This window comes from Neltuma alba, unplaced genomic scaffold (genome assembly GCF_004799145.2).
Source record: "Neltuma alba isolate B1F8T4 unplaced genomic scaffold, ASM479914v2 tig00006815_pilon, whole genome shotgun sequence".
Classification (NCBI taxonomy): Eukaryota; Viridiplantae; Streptophyta; class Magnoliopsida; order Fabales; family Fabaceae; genus Neltuma; species Neltuma alba.
Window position 1 is genome coordinate 1 of NW_021634588.1, and position 25,237 is coordinate 25,237.

General features: G+C 34.2%; 4 protein-coding genes across 5 annotated transcripts; 3 read left to right on the forward strand and 1 right to left on the reverse strand.

Moving 5' to 3' along the window:
- Positions 1-2,062: 2,062 nt before the first annotated feature.
- Positions 2,063-4,756, forward strand: LOC114751217 (pentatricopeptide repeat-containing protein At1g09220, mitochondrial-like). The gene is made up of 3 exons (XM_028939879.1): positions 2,063-2,162; positions 2,468-2,678; positions 3,193-4,756. The coding sequence occupies exons 2-3, from the start codon at positions 2,577-2,579 to the stop codon at positions 4,687-4,689; spliced, it is 1,599 nt and encodes a 532-aa protein (XP_028795712.1). The 5' UTR covers positions 2,063-2,162; positions 2,468-2,576; the 3' UTR covers positions 4,690-4,756.
- LOC114751214 (nuclear intron maturase 2, mitochondrial-like) lies at positions 4,696-8,492 on the forward strand. Of its 2 annotated transcripts, none has more exons than XM_028939877.1 (2): positions 4,696-4,771; positions 5,886-8,492. In XM_028939877.1, the coding sequence occupies exon 2, from the start codon at positions 5,994-5,996 to the stop codon at positions 8,211-8,213; it is 2,220 nt and encodes a 739-aa protein (XP_028795710.1). In that variant the 5' UTR covers positions 4,696-4,771; positions 5,886-5,993; the 3' UTR covers positions 8,214-8,492. The 2 variants fall into 2 exon arrangements, with proteins under 2 accessions (XP_028795710.1, XP_028795709.1); XM_028939876.1 differs by lacking the exon at positions 4,696-4,771 and adding an exon at positions 5,450-5,532.
- Positions 8,493-13,688: 5,196 nt separating this feature from the next.
- LOC114751216 (benzyl alcohol O-benzoyltransferase-like) lies at positions 13,689-16,047 on the forward strand. Its single transcript, XM_028939878.1, has 2 exons — positions 13,689-14,138; positions 14,975-16,047. Exons 1-2 carry the CDS (start codon positions 13,689-13,691, stop codon positions 15,878-15,880), a joined length of 1,356 nt encoding a protein of 451 aa, XP_028795711.1. The 3' UTR covers positions 15,881-16,047.
- Positions 16,048-16,568: 521 nt separating this feature from the next.
- LOC114751199 (receptor-like protein EIX1) lies at positions 16,569-19,934 on the reverse strand. The gene is made up of 4 exons (XM_028939867.1): positions 19,175-19,934; positions 19,025-19,102; positions 17,121-18,303; positions 16,569-16,768 (listed from the first exon to the last, which is right to left on the reverse strand). Exons 1-3 carry the CDS (start codon positions 19,912-19,914, stop codon positions 17,124-17,126), a joined length of 1,998 nt encoding a protein of 665 aa, XP_028795700.1. The 5' UTR covers positions 19,915-19,934; the 3' UTR covers positions 16,569-16,768; positions 17,121-17,123.
- Positions 19,935-25,237: the final 5,303 nt, after the last annotated feature.

Genomic DNA, 25,237 nt, shown 5'->3' on the forward strand with positions numbered 1-25,237 from the left:
TTTATCCTTTCTTTATATATGTGCACATTCTCAAAAGGTTGCTTTCAAATTTTACTAATTCATTCAGTTGAAGAAAGCTGCTTCTCACTTGTAGCATTCACATTATAACGTAGTATGAAAACAACCCAGTAAATTTAGTGTTCAAGCTCAATTGATAGAAAATAAGACTTACCATTTATGCCAACTTGTAAGAGGACATGCCTCGTTGTGATTTTATATGTAGTCTATTTTTAGTCCTGAGTTGAAAATTTTGAGGTTCTTCAACAATTTAGGGATTAAGTTATCAAAACTGGGTATGATTTGTTATCCTTTTTTCACCCCTTAATTTGTTCATCAGATTTTGATGCCATTTGCTTGCTTAAATTTTTCAAAGATGAAATTGATGATGGTAAGAAGTGTGATGATAGACTGATCAATAGGGGTGAAAATATAGTTGCCCCTTTCAGAGCAATCTATGACTTGACCTGCTTGAAATTGAATTCAATTTGGTGTATCAAATATGGAATTTCGCCGTTCTAGATTGATTTTTTTTTTCCAATTTCAACTTTTAAAAATTATTTTAATATGTACATAATCTAAAATAAATTAATAATTTCTCAAATATCATATTTTATAAAAAATTATTATTTAAAAAATTTAAATTTAAATTATATTTAAACGAGTCAGATTTTATTGCAGCAATAGGCACCACCGTCATGATGCATTGATGTTTATTACTATGATAACGATCAAAATAGATTTATGTGAAGCTTGCCCATTTACTGCCTGCCTACGTCTAGCATGTTTGATAATGTAATATATTTGTCTAAGACTTTAATTTTTTCCACCTAAATCCCTATTATAGAACTTTTTAACTGATGAACCAGACTGTTATTCTATCAAGGATAATTTTGATATTTCACATTGAATAATTAAGTTTAATTAGTATTTTTATTAATTTATGTAAAGTCATTATTATGTGTTTATAATAACTAGAGGAGGAAGTACTTTTTTTATTTTTATAAAGAAAGAGTAAGTAGTATTCTACTAAATAAGTGTGAGGCCTTTTTAATCAAAGCTGATCTAAGGTTTATGAGGCAAATCTAATTACCAATTATATAACATGTACTTTAATTAACAATTAATACATATATATTACAGCTACAATACCTATGAAATAACTAAAGTAAATGATATATTCCCCTGATCGCATTATAGTGTTATATAAGCTAATTAAGGAGTTAACATTAATATTATATATAAAATTTATTTCAAATTAAAATATTTTTTAATAATATCATATAGGAGGGAGGAAGAAAAAAATACCATATTAATTAGGGTTAAGGTGCGCCAGCACTGAACTATTTACCCAGGTGCGTCCAGTGGTAAAGTAATTTTGGATGCATCCAGGTCCTAAACTATTAAAATGGTGCGTCCATATCCCAAACTACAGAAATGTTATGTTTAACTGTTACTTTCCTGACTCAGTTTAAAGTTGACCCATATATTCTACATGATAGACACATGGACACTCGATGTGTATATTCTTACTCACAAAGTCAATTTATTTAAAAGAAAAGGAAGGAAATAAATTCAAATGTTTTGAGTAAGAATAATACATATCAAATGTCTATATGTCTACCATTTAGAATATCTAGAGTCAACTTTAAGTTGAGTCAGGAAAAGTAACAGTTAAACATAACATTCTGTTAGCTTGGGATATAGACGCACCATTTTAATTAGTTTAGAACACTGGATGCACCCAAAATTACTTTAAGTCACTGGACGCACCTGAATAAAATAGTTCAGGGTGCTGGGTTACACCTTAGCCCTATTAATTATTTTAACTAATATTCTTAAAATAAACATTGTTCACTGAAAAAACAACTAAACATTAAACATCACATACTATCTTCCGTTTGAAATATCAAGACCCTCAAGGCCGCACTCAGGCACTCAGCCGCCGTTCTCCCTGTTACTGGCACTCGGTCATCAGCCCCACTCTCGCCGGTGCCTACTGCCTACCGTTTTCGTCCTTCACGCATCTTGCCGTTTCCGTACCGCTCGTGATAAGTCGTGATAAAGTGGCCTCAACCTTTATCCGTCGCCCGTCGTGCTCGTCTAAGTCTTCTTCCCCGTCGCCCACCGTCGCCCATTTCTGCATCGTCATCTAGGGAAGCGAGGCAAGGTTCCATTCTTCCATATTCAGTGATTTCTTATTCCTCAAATGCTTTAAATGTCTCCCTTTCCATGCGTGCTGATTGCAGAGCAATTTGAAAATTTTGAACCTATGGGATCAATTTGAAAAGTGCCTTAAGTCAGTTGTAGGGGCCAAAATATTAATTTTTCCTAACGCGGATTTAAGAGTGTGCAAAAAGTTAGGTTTTTTTTTTTTTTTCCCCGTTGGTATAAACCCTGCAGGTTTATTGTTCGAAGTCACTGTAGTGTTAAAGAAACAAATTGCCTCTAAGACTAGCGCGATACGCAGAACAGAGACCACTGGTAGCTGGCCGTATTCGAGCTTCACTCCTTCTTTCCTCCATCAATGGCAAAGCCCTGATGCCCAAAATGCGGAGGTTCCAGAGACCACCAAGAAGATGCGAGCTTCACTGGCTTCCCTCCTTTGGCAATGGAGACATCGAAAGCCCGATGCAAATAATAGGCTAAGCAATTATTTATCCAGCCGAATCCCTTTTACGGTAAGCATTCCATGAGATTGTTCTGGTTCAGTTGAAAATGCTGTGTTTTATTGAGTACTCTTGCAATTCTACGAAAGGATCTTTTTTTTGTTTTTTTTTTGTTTTTTGGGTATATGATGTGATGTGTATCCAACAACGATACGAGAGACTTTTCACGCTTGGTTCTCCCACATTGTGGACTAGCAACTGTTGGAAGTACAGATTGCAGGGGTTGTTATGCCAGTAAACGAATATATACTGGCTGTGGTTTTAGTGAATTTTGGTTAGGATGATTATGAATACTCTGGTTGTTGATAATGTATATTATTTCTCTTGTATAGCTAGGTCTTTTACTTCGGTCGCAGTCATTAGCATGCAGAAAAGACTCTATGGCTTTTGTTTAGGAGTTATATCTGAATTAGGTTGACAACAGTTGCCTTTTGCTTTAGTTGATCCTTGATTATCAATTATCAACAAAATTAATCTTAGTTACACTCAGTCTTTGTGACGATTCTGTCCTCTGTTAAATTTGAAGGGTAGGAACCCTGTGTCCACTTGTTTAGCGGCCATGTCTCACCAAATTCTTCAACGCCATCCTTATTCTGAATTCAGTGTGTCTTCCTGCCATCCCCGAAGTAGGCATCCACAGCAGTTGGTCTCTCTTCTACTCAAAGACCCATCAAACCGCCAAGCTGCCCAGCAGGTCCACTCTCATATCATCACCTCTGGGATGCTTCTATACCCCTTTTATTGCACCTCTTCCTGGTTGTTTCTCTTCAACACTCTGATTCGCTGTTACTCTCTTGGCCTCTTTCCTGAAGAAGCTGTTAGGTTTGGTATATCTTCCCTAAACTGCCATGCATTTCTGAGGTATTGTTCCTTTGACAGCTATACTTATGCCTTCCTCTGTCATGCCTGTGCCAACTCAAAATGCATTCACCTTGGAATCCAGATTCATTCGGTCATATTCAAAGTGGGTTTTCACTTTCACTTATATGTACAAACTGCTTTGCTTCATATGTACTCAACCTGGGGTCTCTTAATTGAAGCGGCACAAGTGTTTGACAACATGCCTAAAAAAAATACTGTTACCTGGAATGTTTACATTACTGGTTTGATCAGATGCGGTGAGTTTGACCTTGCCTTGTCATTATTTAATAAAATGCCAGCTCGGAGTGTTGTCTCCTGGACGATTATTATGGATGGATTTACACGCATGAATAAGCCTACTAAAGCATTGACTATGTTTAGGGAAATGGTTGTTTGTGATGGCATAAAACCAACTAAAGTGACTCTTCTGACCATTTTCCCAGCCATTTCCAATCTTGGGTTCATTGTGATTTGTCAATCCATCCATGGCTATGCAGAAAAGAGAGGTTTCAATGCCTCTGATATACGCATTATGAATTCACTGATAGACTCTTATGCAAAATGTGGGTGCATAGCAAGTGCAAGCAGATTCTTTACGGAGATATCTGTTTACAAGAAAAATTTGGTATCATGGACATCAGTGATCTCAGGTTTTGCAATGCATGGTCTGGGAAGACAGGCTGTAGAGTATTTTGAAACCATGGAAAAGGCTGGGTTGAAGCCAAATCATGTGACATTTTTGAGTGTTTTAAATGCGTGTAGTCATGGAGGATTGGTTGAGGAGGGGCTCAAGTTTTTTCATAAAATGGTTAATGATTGTCAACTTATGCCAGATATCAAGCACTATGGCTGTCTAATAGATCTGCTTGGAAGGGCAGGTAGGTTGGAAGAAGCTGAAAAGATTGCTTTGCAGGTACCTCATAAGGTTGCCAATGTTGTGATTTGGCGGACACTTCTAGGTGCTTGCAATTTTCATGGAAACGTTGAAATTAGTCAGAGGGTGATGAGGAAAATACTTGAGATGGAGAGAGAGTATTCTGGGGATTATGTTCTTATGTCCAATATTTTTGCTGGTGTTGGAAGGTTTGGAGATGCTGAGAGGTTAAGAAAAGTAATGGATATGAGAATTGCTTTTAAACTTCCTGGCTACAGTTTATTCTAAATGCTATAACATTTCTATTTAAAACAGACAGGCAATTTCGCTATAAAAGATATTCAGAATATGCTCAAGGCATCATATTGTGGTAATGCACATTACTATGTTTGCTTTGTTTCCTTCGGGTTTTCAACTGTCTAGATGCAGATAAAAGGTTTTTTAGAATTGTCATTTATAAATTTTCAAATGTGTTTGTGCTCCACCTTCCAAACCTCAGTGTGGCTTCTGTATGAAACACTTTTGTCTGATTGTAGGAATACAAAAATAGAAACTATTTACAAAGTTCCCGCATATGAATCTAAGCTCGATAATGTGTATCTGACACTGATACTTGTGTGGGCTTTGGCGTATGAGTGGTTCCTGGACCTACAAGCATTCCAATATTTATTTTACTTCTAGGTCTTCCATTCCTTCCTGGGATTTTGACAAGGTTTTGCTGACAAGGTTTTGCTGAAAGCTAAATTCTGAGCTTGTCATGAACCAATATTGAACAGCTTGGTCATGGCCTTCAAGTTCAACAACAGCACTTGTGTGGACAACACTGTATTACTGTAGCATGCTAATGTTCTTGTCAAAGGCTCTGACCAAATAAAAGAAAGAATTTTGATTGTGTTTTTGGAATGTGTAGTTTATCTTTATCATTATGCTTTCCCTAATATATGGGATATTGCATAAGTTTTGTAATTCGTTTGCTACCATTTGGCCACTCTGTTGGTTCTGCCTTGCTTGCATGGAATAGTGATGGGGAAAATTTGCCCCTCATTATGGGGAAGCTGTGGAAAAGGTTGGGACAGAGTGATGGGAGGGCCTTCTCACCTAGGCTTAACCCTATGGCCGCTTGTTGTGTGGGTAAAAATTTTATCACTCATGTAGAAGTAGGTTTGAGTTGTTTCTCCCTTAAAATCTCCTTTTCTTGTGCTTTTTCTTTAATTAATGCCTTCCACGTTTATAAAATATATGTCACTTTGGATAAATCATATACGTTAATGTACATGATTTTAATGTATATGATAGAGTAGAGTTCTGTCTTGACATTTTGAGCTTTTGAATTTTGCCGTTTGAATTTCTAATTCCTTCTGTCTGTTTTTACCTTTCTTTGAAAGCCAGCCACAAATTTAATTCATGAGTTCCAATTCTCTTTACTTGATTATGTTTAATGTCTAATCTTTTTCATTCCTATTTTCCTGTGATGTGTCCCTCAGTTGAAGAGCTATGGTTCAATTGCAAGTGAGAACTGCAGATCTTCTCTATGCTTTTCTTCATTGTAAACTAAAAATGACCTGAAGTAGCTGAGATCTTGTACAAGCCAGATGCATCGACAACTAGCCATCTTTAGTCACCAATTTATTTCAAATTCCAATATTTTACGGACACTTAGCAACTCCACTTGGATATTTTCTCAACCTAGTTGCAGAAATCATGTAGCCAATGGTTTTGCCAACTATCGATCACCCTCCTTTAATCCAGTGCGCCCACATGCACCAGATCCTAATGATCCCTCCACTTTGATGAAGGAGGATGGGGTTTCAGTTTGTTGTCAAATGTGGATTGAGAATTACCGTGAACCTGATAGAGTTGTCACCAACTTGACTTCATATCTTCGTCGGTTTGAATTGTGGGTATTGGCATACCAGAAGGTTTGTGCTGATGAGACAGGTGCTTATCTTCCTCGTAATGCTGTGCAAAGGTCGGCTCTGGAAGATTTGTTGGCTCTTAGAAATGCTGTTCTTGATAATAGGTTCAAATGGGGAGCTCGGCTGGACTTCTTTATAAAATCTCCCAAGGATAAGACTGATTATCAGTCCTTGTCAAAGAGAAAGATTAAAGCAATTTTAACTACTACACAGCCAGCACCATTTCAAGATAAAATTGTTCAGGAGGTTTTGCTTATGATTTTGGAGCCAATTTATGAAGCTCGGTTTTCACAGAAGTCATTTGCATACAGACCAGGAAGGAATGCGCACACAGTCCTGAGGGTAATTAGGAGGAATTTTGCAGGCTATTTGTGGTATATAAAGGGTGATTTGAGTACAATTTTGGATGGAATGAAGGTAGGCCTAGTGATAAATGCTTTAATGAGAGATGTGAGGGACAAAAAGATTATCGACCTAGTGAAAGCAGCATTGACAATGCCAGTCATCACCAGTACTGTTGATGATGGGGAGAAAAAGAAGAAGAAGAGGAAGTACCAGAAGAAAAGGGTGCTAGCAGAGGATGAGCCCAAGCCTGATCCCTATTGGTTGGAAACGTTTTTTGGATTTGCCCCTGAGGAGGCAGAGAAAATTCCAAATTGGGGGCACTGTGGAATTCTTAGTCCTCTGTTGGCCAACATTTGCTTTGATGAGTTGGACCGCTGGATGGAAGGGAAGATCAAGGAGTTTTATCGTCCATCAAAAAGTGATGTCATATGGAACAGTCCTGAAAGTGAAGCAGAGCAAGGAAACACATCCTGGCCAGAATTTGTGCCCACAAGTGGACCTGATAAAACCCGGAAGATGGATTATATACGTTATGGAGGGCATATCTTAATTGGTGTTCGTGGTCCAAGAGCAGATGCTGCAACACTGAGAAAGCAATTGATTGAGTTTTGCGATCAGAAGTATATGCTTAAGCTTGATAATGAGAGCCTCCCTATAGAACATATAACTAAAGGTATAATGTTTCTTGATCATGTATTATGCAGGAGGGTGGTCTATCCAACCCTTCGATACACTGCTACTGGTGGCAAAATCATCAGTGAAAAGGGCGTAGGAACCCTTTTATCAGTCACCGCAAGTTTAAAGCAATGCATTAAACAATTCAGGAAGTTGAACTTCCTGAAGGGAGATAGAGACCCAGATCCTCAGCCTTGTTTTAGAATGTTTCATGCCACTCAAGCTCATACCAATGCTCAAATGAACAAGTTTTTGTCAACCATGGTTGAATGGTACAGGTTTGCAGACAATAGGAAAAAAGTTGTTAACTTTTGCTCTTACATAGTACGGGGTTCCATTGCAAAGCTATATGCTGCTAAATACAAGCTCCGTTCACGAGCAAAAGTATATAAGATTGGTTCCCGAAATTTGAGCCGTCCGTTAAAGGAGAAAAAAGGCCAGTCGCCTGAGTACCATAATTTGCTGAGGATGGGTCTTGTTGAATCAATTGATGGCCTCCAATATACTAGGATGTCTCTTGTGCCTGAGACAGACTACACTCCATTTCCAGGTAATTGGATACCGGACCATGAAAAGGCATTGCTAGAATATATAAAACTTGAGGATCCAAAGACTTTGGAGGAACAAAGGAGTTCCATGAAGGAACAAGGCCTTGTTTCACCTCAGGATTACATCTCTATGCTTGTTTGGAATTACAAAAGAAGTTCTTCCTTGGTAGATCAGGTTTCCTTAATGCAGAGTGACGAAAGCATTACAAAAAGCAATCAGCAATTGCTGGAAGGCTCCGACCAGGGCAAACATATTGACGTAGGCAAAGAAGAGGAAGATACTGATGAAAGGATTGATGAAGCACGGATGTCACACATGGTTTTGTAATTCTGTAATTTTTATCTAGTAATCTATAACATGTCATTATTATTATTTTTTTTCCAAAAGAATGTTGCGAGAAATTTTGGAGTCTCAAGTGGCAGAAAATTTGACACTTTGAAGGTAGAAGTTTTCAAACTATGTTTAGCCTGGTCCATATATGATGATTATCAGTGCACTTGTAAAGTTCTTTTCTAGTGTCTTAACTACAGCAGCACGCTGCATGTTGAATAATGTAATTAATACTCTTGAATATGATATTGAGACCTAAGAGCGTAGAAGACTAAACCATTGGTCAAATTATTTGCCTAACCTTTGTGTTGGTATATATTGTCGCGACTTGAGATACAAGTTGTAATGATAATTGATAGTGTAAGCTCTCTAGAGAAGCCACGAGTTTAATGTAGCAACTACTAATCAATATGTTAGTATGCGTCGGCTTTTGGAAATTGCTGAGCACCTTGGGGTAGCCTCTCGCCACATATGGGATTACTATTAGTAGGTGCCTCTTAAAAGTGGCCAGCATGTTGCATTCCCAGTCCATGATGTTGATGGTTCCTGTCTTAAAGACAAGATTCAGTTTATAGTTATAGATTAGATGTTATATTTAAGACAGAGGTAGTATTTCTCATATCGAACCTAGATTCAAATATTCAATTATACATGCAAATATAAGAATTACTATGTGATTATAGTGTTGAAAACATTGGAATGCCCGATAACTGTTGAATATGCATTTTTCTTTCATCTGATAGTCCAAGAACTTTTGGTGAACTTTCAGTCTCCTTTCGCATCATATGCATCCAACATATCTTTTTTTAAATATTGTCTCCAGTTTTTAATATAATGGTTAGGTAATGATTTGATTTCAGGCCAAAAAAAAAAAATGACTTGATTTGGTTTTAAATATAAGTTTTTATTTCACTGACTCTTAAATTTATAATTCATTCTCTAAAATATTCTTGTTAGTTACATATATTAATAGTAGTTATGATTATAAGGACTCTTTTGGAAAATTAGTCCATACTTCTTAAAGATAGCTAATTTAACCAAGTTTTTAATATATCTAAATTAGTTAAGCAGTTCTTATATTTATGATCAAAAGCAGTAAGTTTTATGAGCATGACATAGAGAAATGACGACTTATTTTGATAATAATTTTTGCAGAAACAAAGTGGAACTGAATATGTAAATGACAAATGGGCTATTTACTACCTTATTTTAAGAATTAGTTTGATATCTAATTTGGTTCTAAATATAAGATATTAATTAACTTTATTTCTAATATTTATTTATTTTTTTTAAAGTAGTTTTTAAAATAGTTACATATGTTAACACACACATGCATACACATATTTACATATAATATTTGAAAAGTCTTTGGCGGCCAGTTTAAAAAAAAAAAACAGAAAAAGTCATGCTATCCAAAAAATTATGCTAGTTTTTCACAATTCTGTTTTTTTCCCCAAAAGTTTTCCACAATTCTTATAATTAACTCGGCTAGAACTAGGTTTATACTCTCTCCATTCTAAATAAAGGAGCTATTTGATGAACTTTGTTTTATTTTGATCTTAAGCATAAAATTTATCCCTTATGTCTTCCATATTTGTTAATTTTTTTTTTCACAGACTACCTCTACCCATTGCACACATTTAATTTAATTTGTGCTATCAATAACGATAGTTTTGAAGGAGCCAACTTGAAGGAGATGCACTTTACAAACACTAATATGCTTTTTTTTTTTAACATATAAATAACTTAACTAGTTTTCTTAATTGATATAAATCAATTGTTTATCCCTTACATTTAAAATCAGGGATAGAAATATATATATATATATATTAATAGAATGATATTTTATGCCAGTTCCTTTATATTAGTTACTTTTTGAAATGCCTAAATTTACAAGTGAGATTTTCAATGGTTTGACTCTCCAATCTCCATTATTGAAGTTAGAAAAGCCATCTCTCCCTCCCTCTCCCCTTCTCTCTACTTGTAATGTTCCACGCAGCCAAGTTGGTTTTTTCTTTATAGAAGACAAAATCATATTATAATAAAAGTATCATGACACAATACAGATATAGAAAGTGAACAAGAATGAGAATTAAAAAGCCTATAAAAAAATGTTGGTTGTGTTGTTCAAATTGTGACATCCGAAAAAGAAGCCGGCACTGAGAGGATATTCTATTATATAACATATGCTTCAAACCAGAATTAGAACGATTCAATTGAATGAATTAATGCAGATAACCTCGAGATTTAATCTTCGTGAAGAAAAAAATTCATTTTTTTAAAACCCAACATATATTAGCAGCACAAAAACATTGAATGAGAAAGACATTACAACCTGTATATATATTACCTGTCCCATATAAATTGCTGCAAAGCTAATCCAATAAAAAAATAGAATTAATATCATTGTTGATCCTTATAGCTTTATTCAATTTTGGTTTTGGTTTTTATAGTTTCAAATCGCTGGTTTTAATCTTTATAGTTTCACAAGGATATAATATGATTTTAAGTACAAGGGACAGAAACGTAAGGGTAGAAACAGGCCAGGCGACCTGTCAGGGACCTATGGCCTGGCCTGTATTTGGCTTGGCTTGGCTTGACCTGTTATACAAAAAAAAAGTAGGCTCGAACCTGTTTAAAGGCCTGTTTAACTTAATAGGTCAAATTTAGACTTTTTGAAAAGCCTGTTAGGCTGGTCTAGGTCTGTTATAAATTTATAATTATAATATATAAGAAAAATTAGTTAATGGTACTATTATTAATATGCTCCTTTAATTTATTTTTTAATTTTAATATATAGTTAATGGCTTAATGCTTCCTTGGATTTTGAAGTTTAGTTGACAAGTGAATATAAAGATATAATTTAAAATAATAATATCAATAACTAATGTGATCTTTAAATTTTAAAAATATAAATAAAATAGGAAAGAAAAATTTTGTTCCAAGAATGATAAATTAATTAACTATGTGTTATGTTAATTAAATTATGATACCCTCTTTATTCATTGTAAAGTTAATAGTTTTTTCTCTTTATTTATTGGAAAAATTGGTAAAAAAATCCTTGGTTGAAAATTTAATTGGCTAAAAGGACTTGAATTTGAGCAAGTGTAACTATGTTCCCTGAGTGCAATATATCTTCCGCTGTGTGCAATATATAATCAATGTGTAATAATTATCAATATGGAAGTCATTTGCACACAACGAAAGATAAGTTGCACACACTGAAAGATATGTTACACTCATAGATCATACTTGTATGTGGTCACATTCAAGTCCTTTTAGCCATTAAATTTTCAAATAGGAATTTTTTTTACTAATTTTCCCTTATTTGTCTTGATTTTAATTTTTATTTTGTACTTAAATGTAGTCTTGTTCCAAATTTTAATATACAATTATAATTAGTTTTGAATTATATATATCCTTGTAAATTGTAATTAAGATTTAAAATAGGACTTATGACACTAAAATATAAATAAAAAACAAGACTAAAAAATTAATTATAATGTACGCTTTTTTTAAGCTTAGCTATTTTTTTTTAAATATCACTATGTAATTTGAATTTTTTAAAAATACAGGTTTGTTAATAGGCTTCAGGCCAGGCCTTTATACAAGCTAGGCTCAGGCCTTGGGTCAGAGCGTAAGCTAGTGATGCTTTCAGCTACTAGGCTCTAGCCATCTAGGGTGCAGCACTCCACCGCTTCGCCTAGTAGCATGACGCTTGTATTGCTCTCCCACAACCCTGTTTTCACGGTTTAGGTTGCTCCCGCCTATCCGAAAGGAAAGAGAATTTAGTACTTCTTGGTCGTGAATATCGGAATAGAACAAACCGTCCCGTGGATATCTTTGCCTGTTAAAAGTAAGGTCTGGCCTGACCTAGCCTGTTTCTACCCTTATAGAAACCATAACTCATTAAAAATATAGAGACCATTTGTTAAACTCAGACCAAAAAGTTATGAAATATAGAAACCAAAACTAATAATTAAAATTATGGGATCAAAATCGAAATTGGATCAAACTATAAAGACTAATAACGGCATTAACTCATAAAAATAATAGCATCAAATGAGAAGATCCGTTTGGAAAATGTGATACTCCAGCCATCAATTGATAAATGATTTATTGAGAATGTGGGCTTAATTGGTTGATCTTTCTTAAAGCATGATATATCTTTCACATGATACAAAGCTTTTGCTCCGTCCAGTTTCTTTTGCTCAGCTAGATTTTTATGTTATGTAATCTGTGTTTATTTTCTTTTACTTCTGTATTTCAATCTAACCTTCTTCAATATAAATCTTTTGGTTTTCTTTCCAAAAAAAAAAATTGTTGATCTTTCTTAATGACTCGCAATTCTTAGTTAGAATATGCTAAGTGTATGAGAGAGAGCAAAAGCCAAGTTGCTTATTATGTATCCCACGTGTTGCTTCTGTTTAATAGAACTTGCTTTTACTCAAAAAGAAAAGAAGGAGAAAACTCATTTCAGGGGGGAAAAGTTAGAAAACCAGCCCCTTGTTTTCGCACGTTGTTTTGTTTTTAACAAAAACAACTGCTTTACCAAAGTATATCTGTTTCGAATCATTAATTTTCGAAATATTATCAACTAAATAGTGCATCGCAATTGGTGTAATTAATTTTTTTAAATTTTTTTGGGTCAAGGGATAATTTGGTTATAACTTGTAACCAGTCTTGTCACGGATGCGCCTCTGTCCAGGAACAAGGAATCACTCAATTTCCGGATTCGCATAGATCAAGTAAATTTGTCGTTTCATATCATAAGTCCTCATGGCTTCTTTCCTTTTTCGTTTTTTTTTTCTTTTTATCCTTTCGCTTTTTTAATTAGATGCCCAAGCTTTATGGGGACATGGAGCCGTCCCAGTTGACAAGTTTAATTTGGTGAAGGCAAAATGAAAATTGGATTTGTTTGGGTTAAAGAGTTGGTTGTTTAACAATAGTTAAATCTGGGTTAATCTAATTATAATTAAGATAAGTTATTTAAAATGTACAAATATATATAATATAGAAAAGAATAATATTTAAATAAAGAGGCGTTAATAATCCACAAACAAATGGAGCATCCATGCATAGATCTTATACAATTCGACAACATAGAGTTCATAGAGCACAAATGCGACATGTTTTTTCAAACTCAAAATGATGTCATTTTAACGTTAACAAAGAGAGAGAAAAAAAATGAAATTTAATCCTTCCAACTAAGAAATTGGTTTATTAGCTTGACTGCCTAATCTGGATTGAGTTTTCATTACATGAGTATCATATAATTTTGAAAAAAAAAACAATTGACATAGACCTTTCTAACAAAATGCTTTTTCCTTTAACAGGACACGTAAAACCAGCTAGTATATAAATCCGTAAACACCGTCCAAATGAAGTATCAATCTCCTAATACTAAACACACTTATTGTCCATATCTCGATCTTCTCTCAAATTCCCCACTTTGATTTTGAGAACTTATTAATGGCGGCGCTACGAGCTCCTAATCTTGTCTTCACCGTGAGGAGGTGCCAGCCGGAGTTTATAGCTCCGGCGAAGCCTACTCCTCAGGAAGTGAAGCTTCTTTCAGACATAGATGACCAAGCTGGTTTACGAGCCCAGACTCCATTCATACACTTTTATCGTTCTGAACCTTCCATGGCAGGGAAGGATCCAGTAAAAGTCATCAGAGAAGCATTGGCTCAGACACTTGTGTTTTACTATCCATTTGCAGGAAGACTTAGAGAAGGTGAAGGTGGCAAACTCATGGTGGATTGTAATGGGGAAGGAGTTATGTTCATTGAGGCTGATGCTGATGTCATCCTTCAACAGTTTGGTGATGATCTTCATCCTCCATTTCCATGCTTCCAAGATCTTCTTTACTCACCCCCAGGTTCAGATGGAAACCTTCACTGTCCCATCTTGCTCATTCAGGTCTCACATTCACTTCTCTCTCTCTCGCGCTCTCTTTTTTGCTTGCTAAAGTATATACTCTCTCCTCTCCTTAGAGAATTAATTAATTTGTATAGATTAAAAAAATGTGTGTTGGTTTTTCATACAATATTTCCTTTTATCTATTTTATCATTTGAATCAGAAACCACTTTCTTAGTATGAAAAGCCCTTTAATATGTGCAATCGATAAAGAGAGTTCAGGCAAAAATTATAAATTTAAAAAAGAAAGTGATTGAAATATTATATTTAGAATTAAAACAAATCCCCCTACTAGAGATTTGGATCCTCTCTTCTTATCATTTTTCTCTTCTTTTTCTCCTCATCCCATCCTTACCATTCTAAATATAAGATCAACTGAAGTCTTAACTAATTAGAAAAATGAGCAAAAATGCCTGTTGAATTTCAAAATGATAAATGGGTGATCTTAACAGATTCTGACTTATAAAAATTATTACAAAAATAGTCAACACCAACTATTTGTCATTTTGAAATCCAACAGGTATTTTTTTTTGTCATTTTCCCTTAATTAATTAATTGTAATTTATGATATAGATAATTTGTGACATTTCTTCAAATATGACTCTACTATTTAATTACTAAAATTTAATACGCAGAGATAAAATAATATAGTTCAATAAATAGGATATATTATAGAAAAGAAAATTTTAATATATGGTTGACAAGAACAAATGTGACCTTATATTTAATTAGAACCAGGCTAAAATCTTCAAGTAGACGTTATATTTATGATAAGAAGCAGTGTGTGTGAGAGAGAGAATTCTGCAATACTAATATGATCCATCTTCATGAATTACAGGTAACACGTCTCAAGTGTGGTGGCTTCATCTTTGGCCTTCGCATGAATCATAGTATGAGCGATGGACCTGGTATTGCACAATTCATGAAAGCCCTGGCCGAAATAGCCCAAGGTGCAACCCAACCTTCGATTCTACCAGTCTGGAACAGAGATCTTCTAAACGCAAGAGACCCACCAAACATTACACTCACCCATCATGAGTACGATGAAGTGGTCGGCGACGATATTCCCTCCACCAACATTGTTCATCGGTCTTTCTTCTTCGGACCCTCCGAAGTCTCATCCCTCCGTAGATTACTTCCCAACCACCTAACCCAATCAACCTCATTCGACCTCGTCACGGCTTGTCTCTGGTATTGTCGTACAAAAGCTTTAGAACTAGACCCACAAGACGATGTTCGTCTCATGTTCCTGGCTAATGCACGTATGGGACGTGATAGATTCAACCCTCCATTACCAAAAGGGTATTATGGGAATGCCGTGGTGTTTCCGACGGCGTTTTCGACTGCCGGAAAACTGTGTGAGAGTCCGTTAGAGTATGGTTTGGAGTTGGTTAGAAAAGCAAAGGATGTAGTGAATGGCGAGTATTTTCACTCGGTGGCTGATCTGTTGGTGAGCAGAGGACGACCCAGTTTCACCACAGTGAGGTCATTCATTGTTGCAGATTTTTCTCGTCTTGGATTTAAAGATGTTGATTTTGGGTGGGGCAAGGCTGTGTTTGCTGGTCCTGCTTTGAGTGGACTTGGCACATTTCAAGGATTCACTTTCTACGTTGGATATACGAATAGTAAAGGTGAGGAAGGAAGAATCATACCTGTTTGCCTGCCGCCAGAAACCATGGAGAAATTTGCCAAAGAGTTGGATCTCTTGCTTAACAATGCTAACCAATCTGCCATTGATGGTTAATACGTAGATGCATGCAAAAATGCCGTCAAGTATTTGCATAGTTATTGTGTTTTTGTGTGTGTGTCTGTGTGTGTATGTGTGTGTATGCACGTCGTATATATGTTCATGTTTGTTTATGATGATGTCCGTTGTAATGCATTGAGGCTGTTCCGCAGTAGTATACCATGGGTACGGTAGTGGAGCTGCCTTTATTAATATGAGAGTTTTGTTTAGAAAACCATTATTTTCCAGTGAAGTTGTTGCTAAGCTAGATTGAAGTTTACCAGAAACCCCAATCTGATTCTGGGACTGGTGGTTGATATGGGATGATGATCGAGCCAGACAAATACTTTTGATCAGGTTGAACCACTTTGGTTGCTGGTAATCGGAGACATTATTGCTTCTGTGTATGGTCAGTTTGGTCATCTAATATATGCTGGGGGATGAAACCCTCTGGTGTCACCAACTAAGGAAAAGAAGAAAATATGTGACCAAGTAAGGCTTTAATAAAATCTTGTCCCATAATGGCTGCTACCTTTATGGTTTGATCCATTATCTCTGAAAGTAGTGGATGTTAGTGGATAATTGTATTATGTAATGAACATAATGGTTAAAAGGAGCCATAGTTTTTCTTTGCCAAAAAATAGAACCACAGATGATGAAATTTCTAATTTAACACTAACACTGCATTGATTACAGAACACTCTCAACACAGATTAGGGAACTTTGCAGCGGCTGACAAGTGACCTGGCTTTCATCTTACATAAAGAGAAAGAAATACAGACAAAACAAGAAAGTAAAATAGAAGAGCAGATCCAGTCGTGCTCACTTGTAATACACCATCCCATTCCCAAATGTAGTTGAAACCTCGCCAGCAGGATGATTATTTCTGCAACTTTCTCCAACCATCTACGTAATCAAGCAAAGTTGTCACATATTCATAAATTACAACAAGTATATATAGGCTTAGATACAATTCACATGTGTCACATGCTAACAACAATTCACTAATTTATTGCAATGTGCATGCTCTTCAACCAGCCTCAGGGCCTACATTATATTTATATTCACATGAGATTGAGAGTAACAAACATAACATTAAGAAATTTTTTTGAATAAAAATACGTAAAAATTTTGAACTTATCATCATAGTAAACATTTTCTATAGATTGATGATATGTTGCAATTCACAACAGCAATCTAGCAAATGAATAATCTGATTATCAGGGTATCACAATTGTATTGTAAAAAAAATGTTTACCTGTTAGTGTTGGAATCTTCTCTTTATCTTTGTCTTCAAAATAGCAACTTGAACATAAATCCAGTCGTACGTGTTTTCAAAGAAGTGGAAAAAGAAATGCCGCCAAGACTTTTTGAGAATTAAAGTCCCACAAACTCCCCAAAACCCAGTAATGAAGCCAAGAGCCATGCTAGCATAAAACCCAAAGCTTATGAGATTATCATCTCCATCTGCATCAATGTCACGTGCATTATTGGGATTCAGATTTGAATTCCCATCTTCTGGACATCTCTCTGTAAGTGGCATGCCACAAAGCCCCTGGTTTCCTATATAACCGGAGGCATTGAAGGATTGAAGTTGGGTGCCCGTTGGAATTTTTCCTGATAAATTGTTGAAGGCCAAGTTCAACATACTGAGAAAACTCAAATTTGAGAAGCTGATTGGAATTTCACCAGAAAGAGAGTTGTATGACAAATCAAGTGATTCCAGCCTTTCCATTTGACCCATGTTGATAGGAATGCATCCTTTCAAATGATTTCTTGACAAGTTCAGGGAAGCCAATGCCACAAGTGCAGCTATGCTACTTGGGATTTCTCCTGTTAAGTCATTGCATGAGAGATCAATGGTTTTCATGAATCGAAGATTCTTTCTGTACTCAACATATGCTCCTTTCCATGACAACATTGCTGTGTCCATGAATGATGATTCAATACCGTTTCTAGAAACATTATAAGAAATTTCTGGGCTCATAGATGTCATATTTGACATAGCATTCAAATTACCAAAGCAATGAGGTATATTTCCTGTTAAATTATTTTTTGAGAGATCTAAGATTTGAAGATGTGGCAAATTACATAAATTTGTAGGAATGCTTCCGTGAAGCCTATTTGCTTGCAAACGTAAGCCAATCAAATTGTGGCAATACTGCCCTATCCATGATGGCATTTTTCCAGTCAAATTATTCTGTCCAAAATCAATGAACAGCAAGTACGAAGAATTCATCAAAGCTGGCAAATTCCCAGAGAGGTTATTGCTATTCAAATGGATACTTGCAAGAAAGTTCAAAGTACCAACTGAGTTTGGTATTGGTCCAGAGAAATGATTGTTTTCCAATCTCAGAACCCTCAAGGAAGGAAGTTGTCCCCAACAATCAGGAAGTTTTCCCGACAAAAAATTGCTTGAAATGTCAAGATGATATAAATTGCTTGAAGAGTTGCACAGATGAAAGATATGGTCCTGAAAACATATTGTTTGAGAGAAGCAACGCCAATGTTGCATTTGGTGGGAAATATGGTAGGGGACCGGAGAGATTGTTGAAACTCAAATCCAAAATAAAATGGTCAATTTTCAAGAGTGATTTTGGCAACTCCCCATAAAGTTTGTTATGGGAAAGATTCAAGTCTTTTAAAGAAGATTGCCAAAGCCATTGAGGAATTGAATCTGAAATTGACGCATGCGAAATGTCCAACGTGTTAAGCTCCCTTTGATACTTTAACCAGCAGGGAAAGTGGGGACCAAAATTACACGATACTGCATGAAATTCTTGCAATTGAAAAGGTGGCACCCAATGCGAACTGAAGTTGAAAAAAATCATATTTTGTGACATATCTAAAACTATCAAGTTAGAGAGAGTTGAAAGATGTGTTTCATTAATGACAGAATTCAACCTATTGTTGGACAGATCTAAGAAAGTCAACGATATAAATCTGGCAAACACCGGCAATGGCCCTGTTAAATTGTTATAACTCAAATACAATTCGAAAAGGTGAGATAAGTGCCCAAATGATTGTGGAATTGACCCATGAAGACTAGTGTTCTCAAGTTCTAAACTCGCCAGATTTGAAAATCTTGAAAAATTGGGAAATGGTCCGCTACTAAAAGGATTGTCACTTAACTGCAAGTCCTCTATACTATTTTGAGCGCACCTTAACTGTGGTATCCAATCACTTAATTGACCTGAAAAATTGTTGTTCCTCAACGACAACGATTTCAATCGGCACAAATTGGGGATGGATTTTAGCATGCTGTTCTCAAGTTTATTGTCTTGAAGATCAAGAAATTCAATGGAAGTGGTGTTTGGGAAAGCATCCGAAGGAATATGTCGCAAAGAATTACCATCAAGAGATAAAGATTCAAGAGAATTCATATTTGAAAAAGTATTTGGAAAAATATGTTCCAAAGCGTTATCACCGAGATAAAGACCTGTTAAGACGTTGCTAACGTTAGACAACCAGGGTAGGATTGAAGAGTCTAAATTATTTCCTGCAAGAGAAAGGACTTTGAGGGACTTGGAAGAGTTTGTGTGGACAAAAGATGCGGGATTGAAATGATGAGATATAAGATCACAATCTACTAAGTAAATCTTAGATAGATGAGGAGCTTTGGATAATGATGATTGCCAATCAACAGCTTGACGCAGATTAACGCCTGAGAGGTAAAGAGATCTCAAAGAAGAAAGGTGAGAAATCCACTCAAGATCTTTCACAATCAAATCATTATAGCCAAGGTCGAGATATTCCAAACTGGATAGATTCTGCAGTCCACGAGGAATAGTGCCACCAATTGAAGCATCCGAAATACTCAACTCTCTTAGTTGACCAAGTGAGCCAATGCATTCTGGAATTTTGCTCCCTTCGAAATTGTTTCCATCGAGATTCAAGTGACTTAGATGCCGCAAATCACATAATGAGGAATCGATATTACCTCTCAATTCCTTGTAAAAAAGAGCCAGCTGGATAACATGACCGGTCAAATTACTGCATGATACTCCACTCCACTCACAGCAATCAGCTTCACTTTTCCAGGTGGATAACATGCCGGACGCATCAACGAAACCATGTTTTAATTTGAGAAGAGCTTCCTTATCTGTCTGCGCAACTGATGTTTATATTGGAACATCCTGCACACCAAAAGAGACATAAAACTCCAACAAGCCAAAAGAAATTGAACTTAGAGCTGAACATGCCTAGGATTCTTTTCATTTGGATATGGTAAGAACAGGGGAGGCGTCTTGTGGATGTGAAGTGAGTGATCCATGGGTCATTTATACACAAGCGGTTCACCAAAGTTTTCAAATAATTTTATTTTAGAATCTAGAAATATTGGCGTCAACTAACGTGATAAATATTAATAACTCAGTAGAGGAAGATTTTTGGTTCATGAAAAAGGACTATAATTTTTATTTAAAGTAAAAACAATTGATGTTTAAAACATTCTTATCATTTAATTAATTTGATTAGTCTAAATTTTCTATTCAGAAAGCAAATTATCTGAATCAGCTGATGAAATTTTATTTGAAATGATTGTTTAATTTATAACCTCAAATTAATTCATCAGTAGTTAACATTAATAACTCTCATATGAGGCATTCTGGTCATGAAAGGTCTCTAAAAATAACACGTAGAAAAGGTTGTCGTTGCATGAACGATTGATTTGTGTCATTATCTTTAACAACGTCAGTGGCACACTCATCAACATCACTATCATTTGAGGAAATTATCATTGACGATTATGTGGTTGGAAATTTTTGTTCATGCTGTGAGAAGGTTCGTCTCCTTTTTCGTTCTTCAATAGATGAACATATGGATCAGACTTGAACCAAGATCTACGTATAAAGCACAAATCACGCCAAATTTCTTTTAATTTTATTGAAGTTAATATTAATTATCTGAGTCTAATGCCTTCAGTAGAATTTTAAATTATTCATCCACATATATCATTATTTATTTATTCTGGTGAAATACGAGGAGCATATTTTACCAGCAGTAAAAGCTAATCTCTTTTGGGTAATATAATAAACAAATCTCTTCAGCTAAATTTTCTCCATTCACAATTATTAAGAACCAATCATCTAATTGACACGCATATTGTCTCATTTTGATTGGTTGAAGAATATATGTGTGTGAATATATGTATTACTTATAAAAATATTGTTATAATTCATCAAGTAGATGTCCGAAAAATATCACAGAACATCAATATTCTCTCAAAACCTTCCCTAATTTTCTAAAAAATTGTCCTATTTTTATTTTTTTTAGATATATGTATGAATTATAAAAATATTGTTAATAATACTTGTAATGAATCAGCAATTGCTTCTATTAATTTTTTTTTCAGAATTCAAATTGCTTAAATTTCATTTGAGGTTAAGTTAAAAAAATTCTTATCATTTAATTAATTTGATCAGTTAAGTTTTCTCTTAAAATGGAAAATCGTTTGATAAAAGTTCATTTGAAATAATTATTTAATTTCTAACTTAAAATTAATCAATAGTTAATATCAATCACTCATTTGAGGTATTAGGGTAACAAAGGGCGTCCAGAAAAACAGAAATAAGAAGTTGCTGTAACATTCATGACTAACTTGTATCATTAATTTTTAATAATATATCTGACCGTTTTCTACGAAATTTTTGTGATCGCAAATTTTCATTCATGTCATATGAAAAGGTTCATCTCTTTAACCGGTTCAAGCTTGAATATGCGAATCAAGCTTGAATCAAAATATAAATGACGCCGAATTTAATATTCTGAACTTAGTATTAATTACATTTATATGAGACTATAAATGACGCCGAATTCCTTTTAATATTATTGAAATTAATATTAATTTCATTTATATATATGAGACTGTAAATGACACCGAATTTTTTTTTAATATTATTGAAATTAGTATTAATTTTATTTATATCAGTCTCATGCCGTCAAAATATAAAACTTAAATTGATCATCCACATATACCGTTATTTGTTTATTCTCGTGAAATACGAGGACCATACTCCACTGACCGTAACCATTAAGGCTATTCTCTTGTAATTGAACAGTTAGATATCAAAATATGAAAAAAAAAAATGAGTATGTTGCGTTAATTTATTAGTGCTTCCTCCCAATAATATAAATAATATAAAAATTAGATAACTAATTTAAAAATATTAGTTAAATTAATTATTTGAAATAAATATATATTGATTTTTTTAAAATATCATTACCAAGCGCATGCATTATAATTATCTTTTAATAAAATCTTGATATGTGTAATTAATAAATTTTTTTAAAATAAATTACAAATTATGACACAAAGGGAATTAACTATGTCGATGGACAAACACGGGTTGGACTTATCAGAGTCAGAGTAAATTCCTACTTTATCTTTTTATAGCTAACGTGCGTCAGTTTGATTGGTAGAGGAAGATATATGAACGAGGTAAGGGCAATGCGGTACCTTAGATGATGACTCTTTTGTCTGTACCATATAAAATGGCAAAATCACTATTAAATTTTAAAATAATAAATATGTGATTTTAACATATTTTACTCAAAATCATTAGAAAAGTAGTCAAATACTCAAATTTTTTATAAGAGTAGTTAGCATGACATATTTATCATTTTAAAATTTAACAGATATTTTTCCTTTATTTTTCCTAATTAAGTTACATAAATTAAAAAAATTAGTTATTTATAAAAAATGTATTATTTTTTTAAACTATCATCTTTAGCTATTTGCATTAAAATTACCCATAAATGAAAATCCTTTTAATATGTACAATCTCTCTCGAGCATTAGAGATTTTTTTTTAAAAAACCACTTTAATCCTTTTTGTATTTCCAGGATACTTAAAAATCTCCTCCCTACTATAATTAATGGATTACTCTTCATTTGATAACCCCTTTATTTCTTGGTGAGCATTGAAAATCTATAAGTAATTTTAGAAAATTCGAAATAGCGTGGCTTAAGTCTCTATTTTAAGATCTCAACTTGCTTTCCATTCCTGAAAAGCATGCAACCGAGTTCATTAACGGCTTTTTATTCTTTTTAACCTCTCTTTGCTTGCACGATAATATTTATACATACTTTAGTCACCATCCTCTTAATTTGATCAGTCTTAATTCTTATTGAGAAGGCAAATTGTTTGAACCAACTGATTAAAGTTTATTTGAAATAATTCATTAATTTATAACTTAAAATTAATTAATGGTTAACATCAATCATTCTCATTTCTGGCATTTTGGTCATGAAAAATGTTTAGAAAAAGTATAAATAAGAAGTTGTCGGGGCATGCATAACTGACTTGTGCCATTTACCATCACTGTCATTGACAATGATGTGTTTGCAAATTTTTGTTCATACCGTGTGAGAAGGTTTTTCTCCTTTGTTCAATAGATGAATATACCGATCAAACGTGAATCAAAATCTATGTATAAAATATAAATCACGATTAATTTCTTTTAACTTTGTGTAGTTAATATTAATACAAGGCAACAGCGGAGGGACTGTGGCTTTTCCAATTTGATCAGTCTAGTAGTAGAGCGCGATAATGAAGATGTTGTAACTAGTTATTTGGATGCTCAAGAGCTATATGGTTGTTGATTTTTATAGCCTGATATTTATTATGTGAGTTGAGCTAAGATGTGCTTGGAATAGCTGTGCAATCTTGTAGAAGAATTTAATTAAACTAAGATTAATGGATATTTACAAATTGATTTATGGAATGATGTAACAAAGAAGTTGGATTATTGTGCAGTATTATTGAGCTGAATTAGAAAACGTTTTTTTGAAAGGTTGATATAATATCCATATATGAAACTCCACAGAAATTTAAATAAAATCCCTTCAACGTTGGCATTGAGTGAAATATTTATATACATAAGCTCATATTTTTAATTTATTGAGACTTACTGAAGAAGAATAATCAACTAAAATTTTCATTGAATAAATTGTTATGAAAAATTCTTTTGGTTCTGTGACACCAGGAGATTTAGGAGTAAGCACATTACAGAATTGTATAAACGAAAGTAAGTAGTATGATTGAGATAAGTAGCTATTTAGTGAATAGCGCTTCATGATAATTTTTATAAATGATATGTTTTTCAATGTTATATTTGTTTATATTATCAATGTTTTTGTTTTAAATATTATTTCATTGAAAACAAATTTGTTGGAACTATAACATTTGTTTATTGATATTTGAATGCCCAGACGAAATAATGATTTTAAATAATGATTTATATATTTTAAAAATGTCCCTGTATGAACTTATATTGTTTGAGAAGAATCCTTCTTCAGTGACTAACAGAATTTGAAAGAAAGTTTTGAAAATGTTATTTGAAAACTTTCATGCTGGGATCATTTGTTATAAAATATTCTTTCTTTATAAGATTTTATTATGGGATACAGATATCTTTCGTTTAATGGTGTATTGATCCCATGCATGCTTGAAAAATGTTTTTTTCCTGAGGACTGAATACAGAACGCTGGTTGTTAACAGCAGTACTGTTAGCTCTTGGTGCACCATGGTTAATATCGAGCTCGCTTGTTATTCGTGGCTTCAGCCGCGCTTGTTATTCGTGGGCATTGTTCTCACGCTTGTAATTCGTGACTCCGGCTGCGCTTGTATTTGTTGCTTCGGTCGCGCTTGTGATGGTGCGCCATGGTTAACATCGAGCTCGCTTGATATTCGTGGGCATCGTTCCCGCGCTTGAATTCGTGGCTCCAGCCACGCCTGTTGGTTACTTACCTCGTGGACTATGTGTCCACGCTTGTCACTCGTTCTGTTGAAGTCCTCAACTGAAAAGAGTTTTTGACACTATTTCGTGATTTGAATTTATAAATAAAGTTTTTTTTAATATCAAAACCTCTTTATATATTTTATTTTATGTTTTTATGGCTTATTATGAATTTAAAAGCAATGGTAAATTATTTATTTTACATGATTATATTGCATAATTTGTTCTTGTAGCCTTTCCTTTACCTTATTTTTATTAATGGGAACTATTGAGTCCTTGTACCTCCCATTGAATAGCAAAGACACTCATTATTAATCAAAGCTTGTAGATACGTTTCCAAATATCTTTTAATGATGTAAATCTAAGTGTACATTTAAAAACAAAAACAAAAAACTTACTATTTTGACAATAATAAATACATATATATATTTGAACTAGAAATAACGGATGAACCCTTAAGATTTTTGTAATTTTTATGGCAAGCATTTGTTTGTATGTCTTAAAGGCTTCAGGAATGTGAGTTCTCATATTCCATGCTGGTCACCCCTTAATTTTCGGGGCGTGACAGTTAACATCAATCAATTTCATGTGAGGCATTATGGTCATGAAAGGCGTCTTGAAAAGTAGAAATAAAATA

Excerpts from the sequence above, each read along its gene's own strand:
- LOC114751217 (XM_028939879.1), top strand. The coding sequence starts at position 2,577 with ATGCGAGCTTCACTGGCTTCCCTCCTTTGGCAATGGAGACATCGAAAG. Across the intron at positions 2,679-3,192 it reads CCAGCCGAATCCCTTTTACG|GGTAGGAACCCTGTGTCCAC; the intron begins GTAAGCATTCCA and ends TTAAATTTGAAG.
- LOC114751214 (XM_028939877.1), top strand. The coding sequence starts at position 5,994 with ATGCATCGACAACTAGCCATCTTTAGTCACCAATTTATTTCAAATTCC.
- LOC114751216 (XM_028939878.1), top strand. The coding sequence starts at position 13,689 with ATGGCGGCGCTACGAGCTCCTAATCTTGTCTTCACCGTGAGGAGGTGC. Across the intron at positions 14,139-14,974 it reads GTCCCATCTTGCTCATTCAG|GTAACACGTCTCAAGTGTGG; the intron begins GTCTCACATTCA and ends CATGAATTACAG.
- LOC114751199 (XM_028939867.1), bottom strand. The coding sequence starts at position 19,914 with ATGTTATCCACCTGGAAAAGTGAAGCTGATTGCTGTGAGTGGAGTGGA. Across the intron at positions 19,103-19,174 it reads CCTTCGGATGCTTTCCCAAA|TTTGTGCCGATTGAAATCGT; the intron begins CACCACTTCCAT and ends ATCCATCCCCAA. Across the intron at positions 18,304-19,024 it reads GATTGGATACCACAGTTAAG|CAATTTATATCATCTTGACA; the intron begins GTGCGCTCAAAA and ends CAACTCTTCAAG.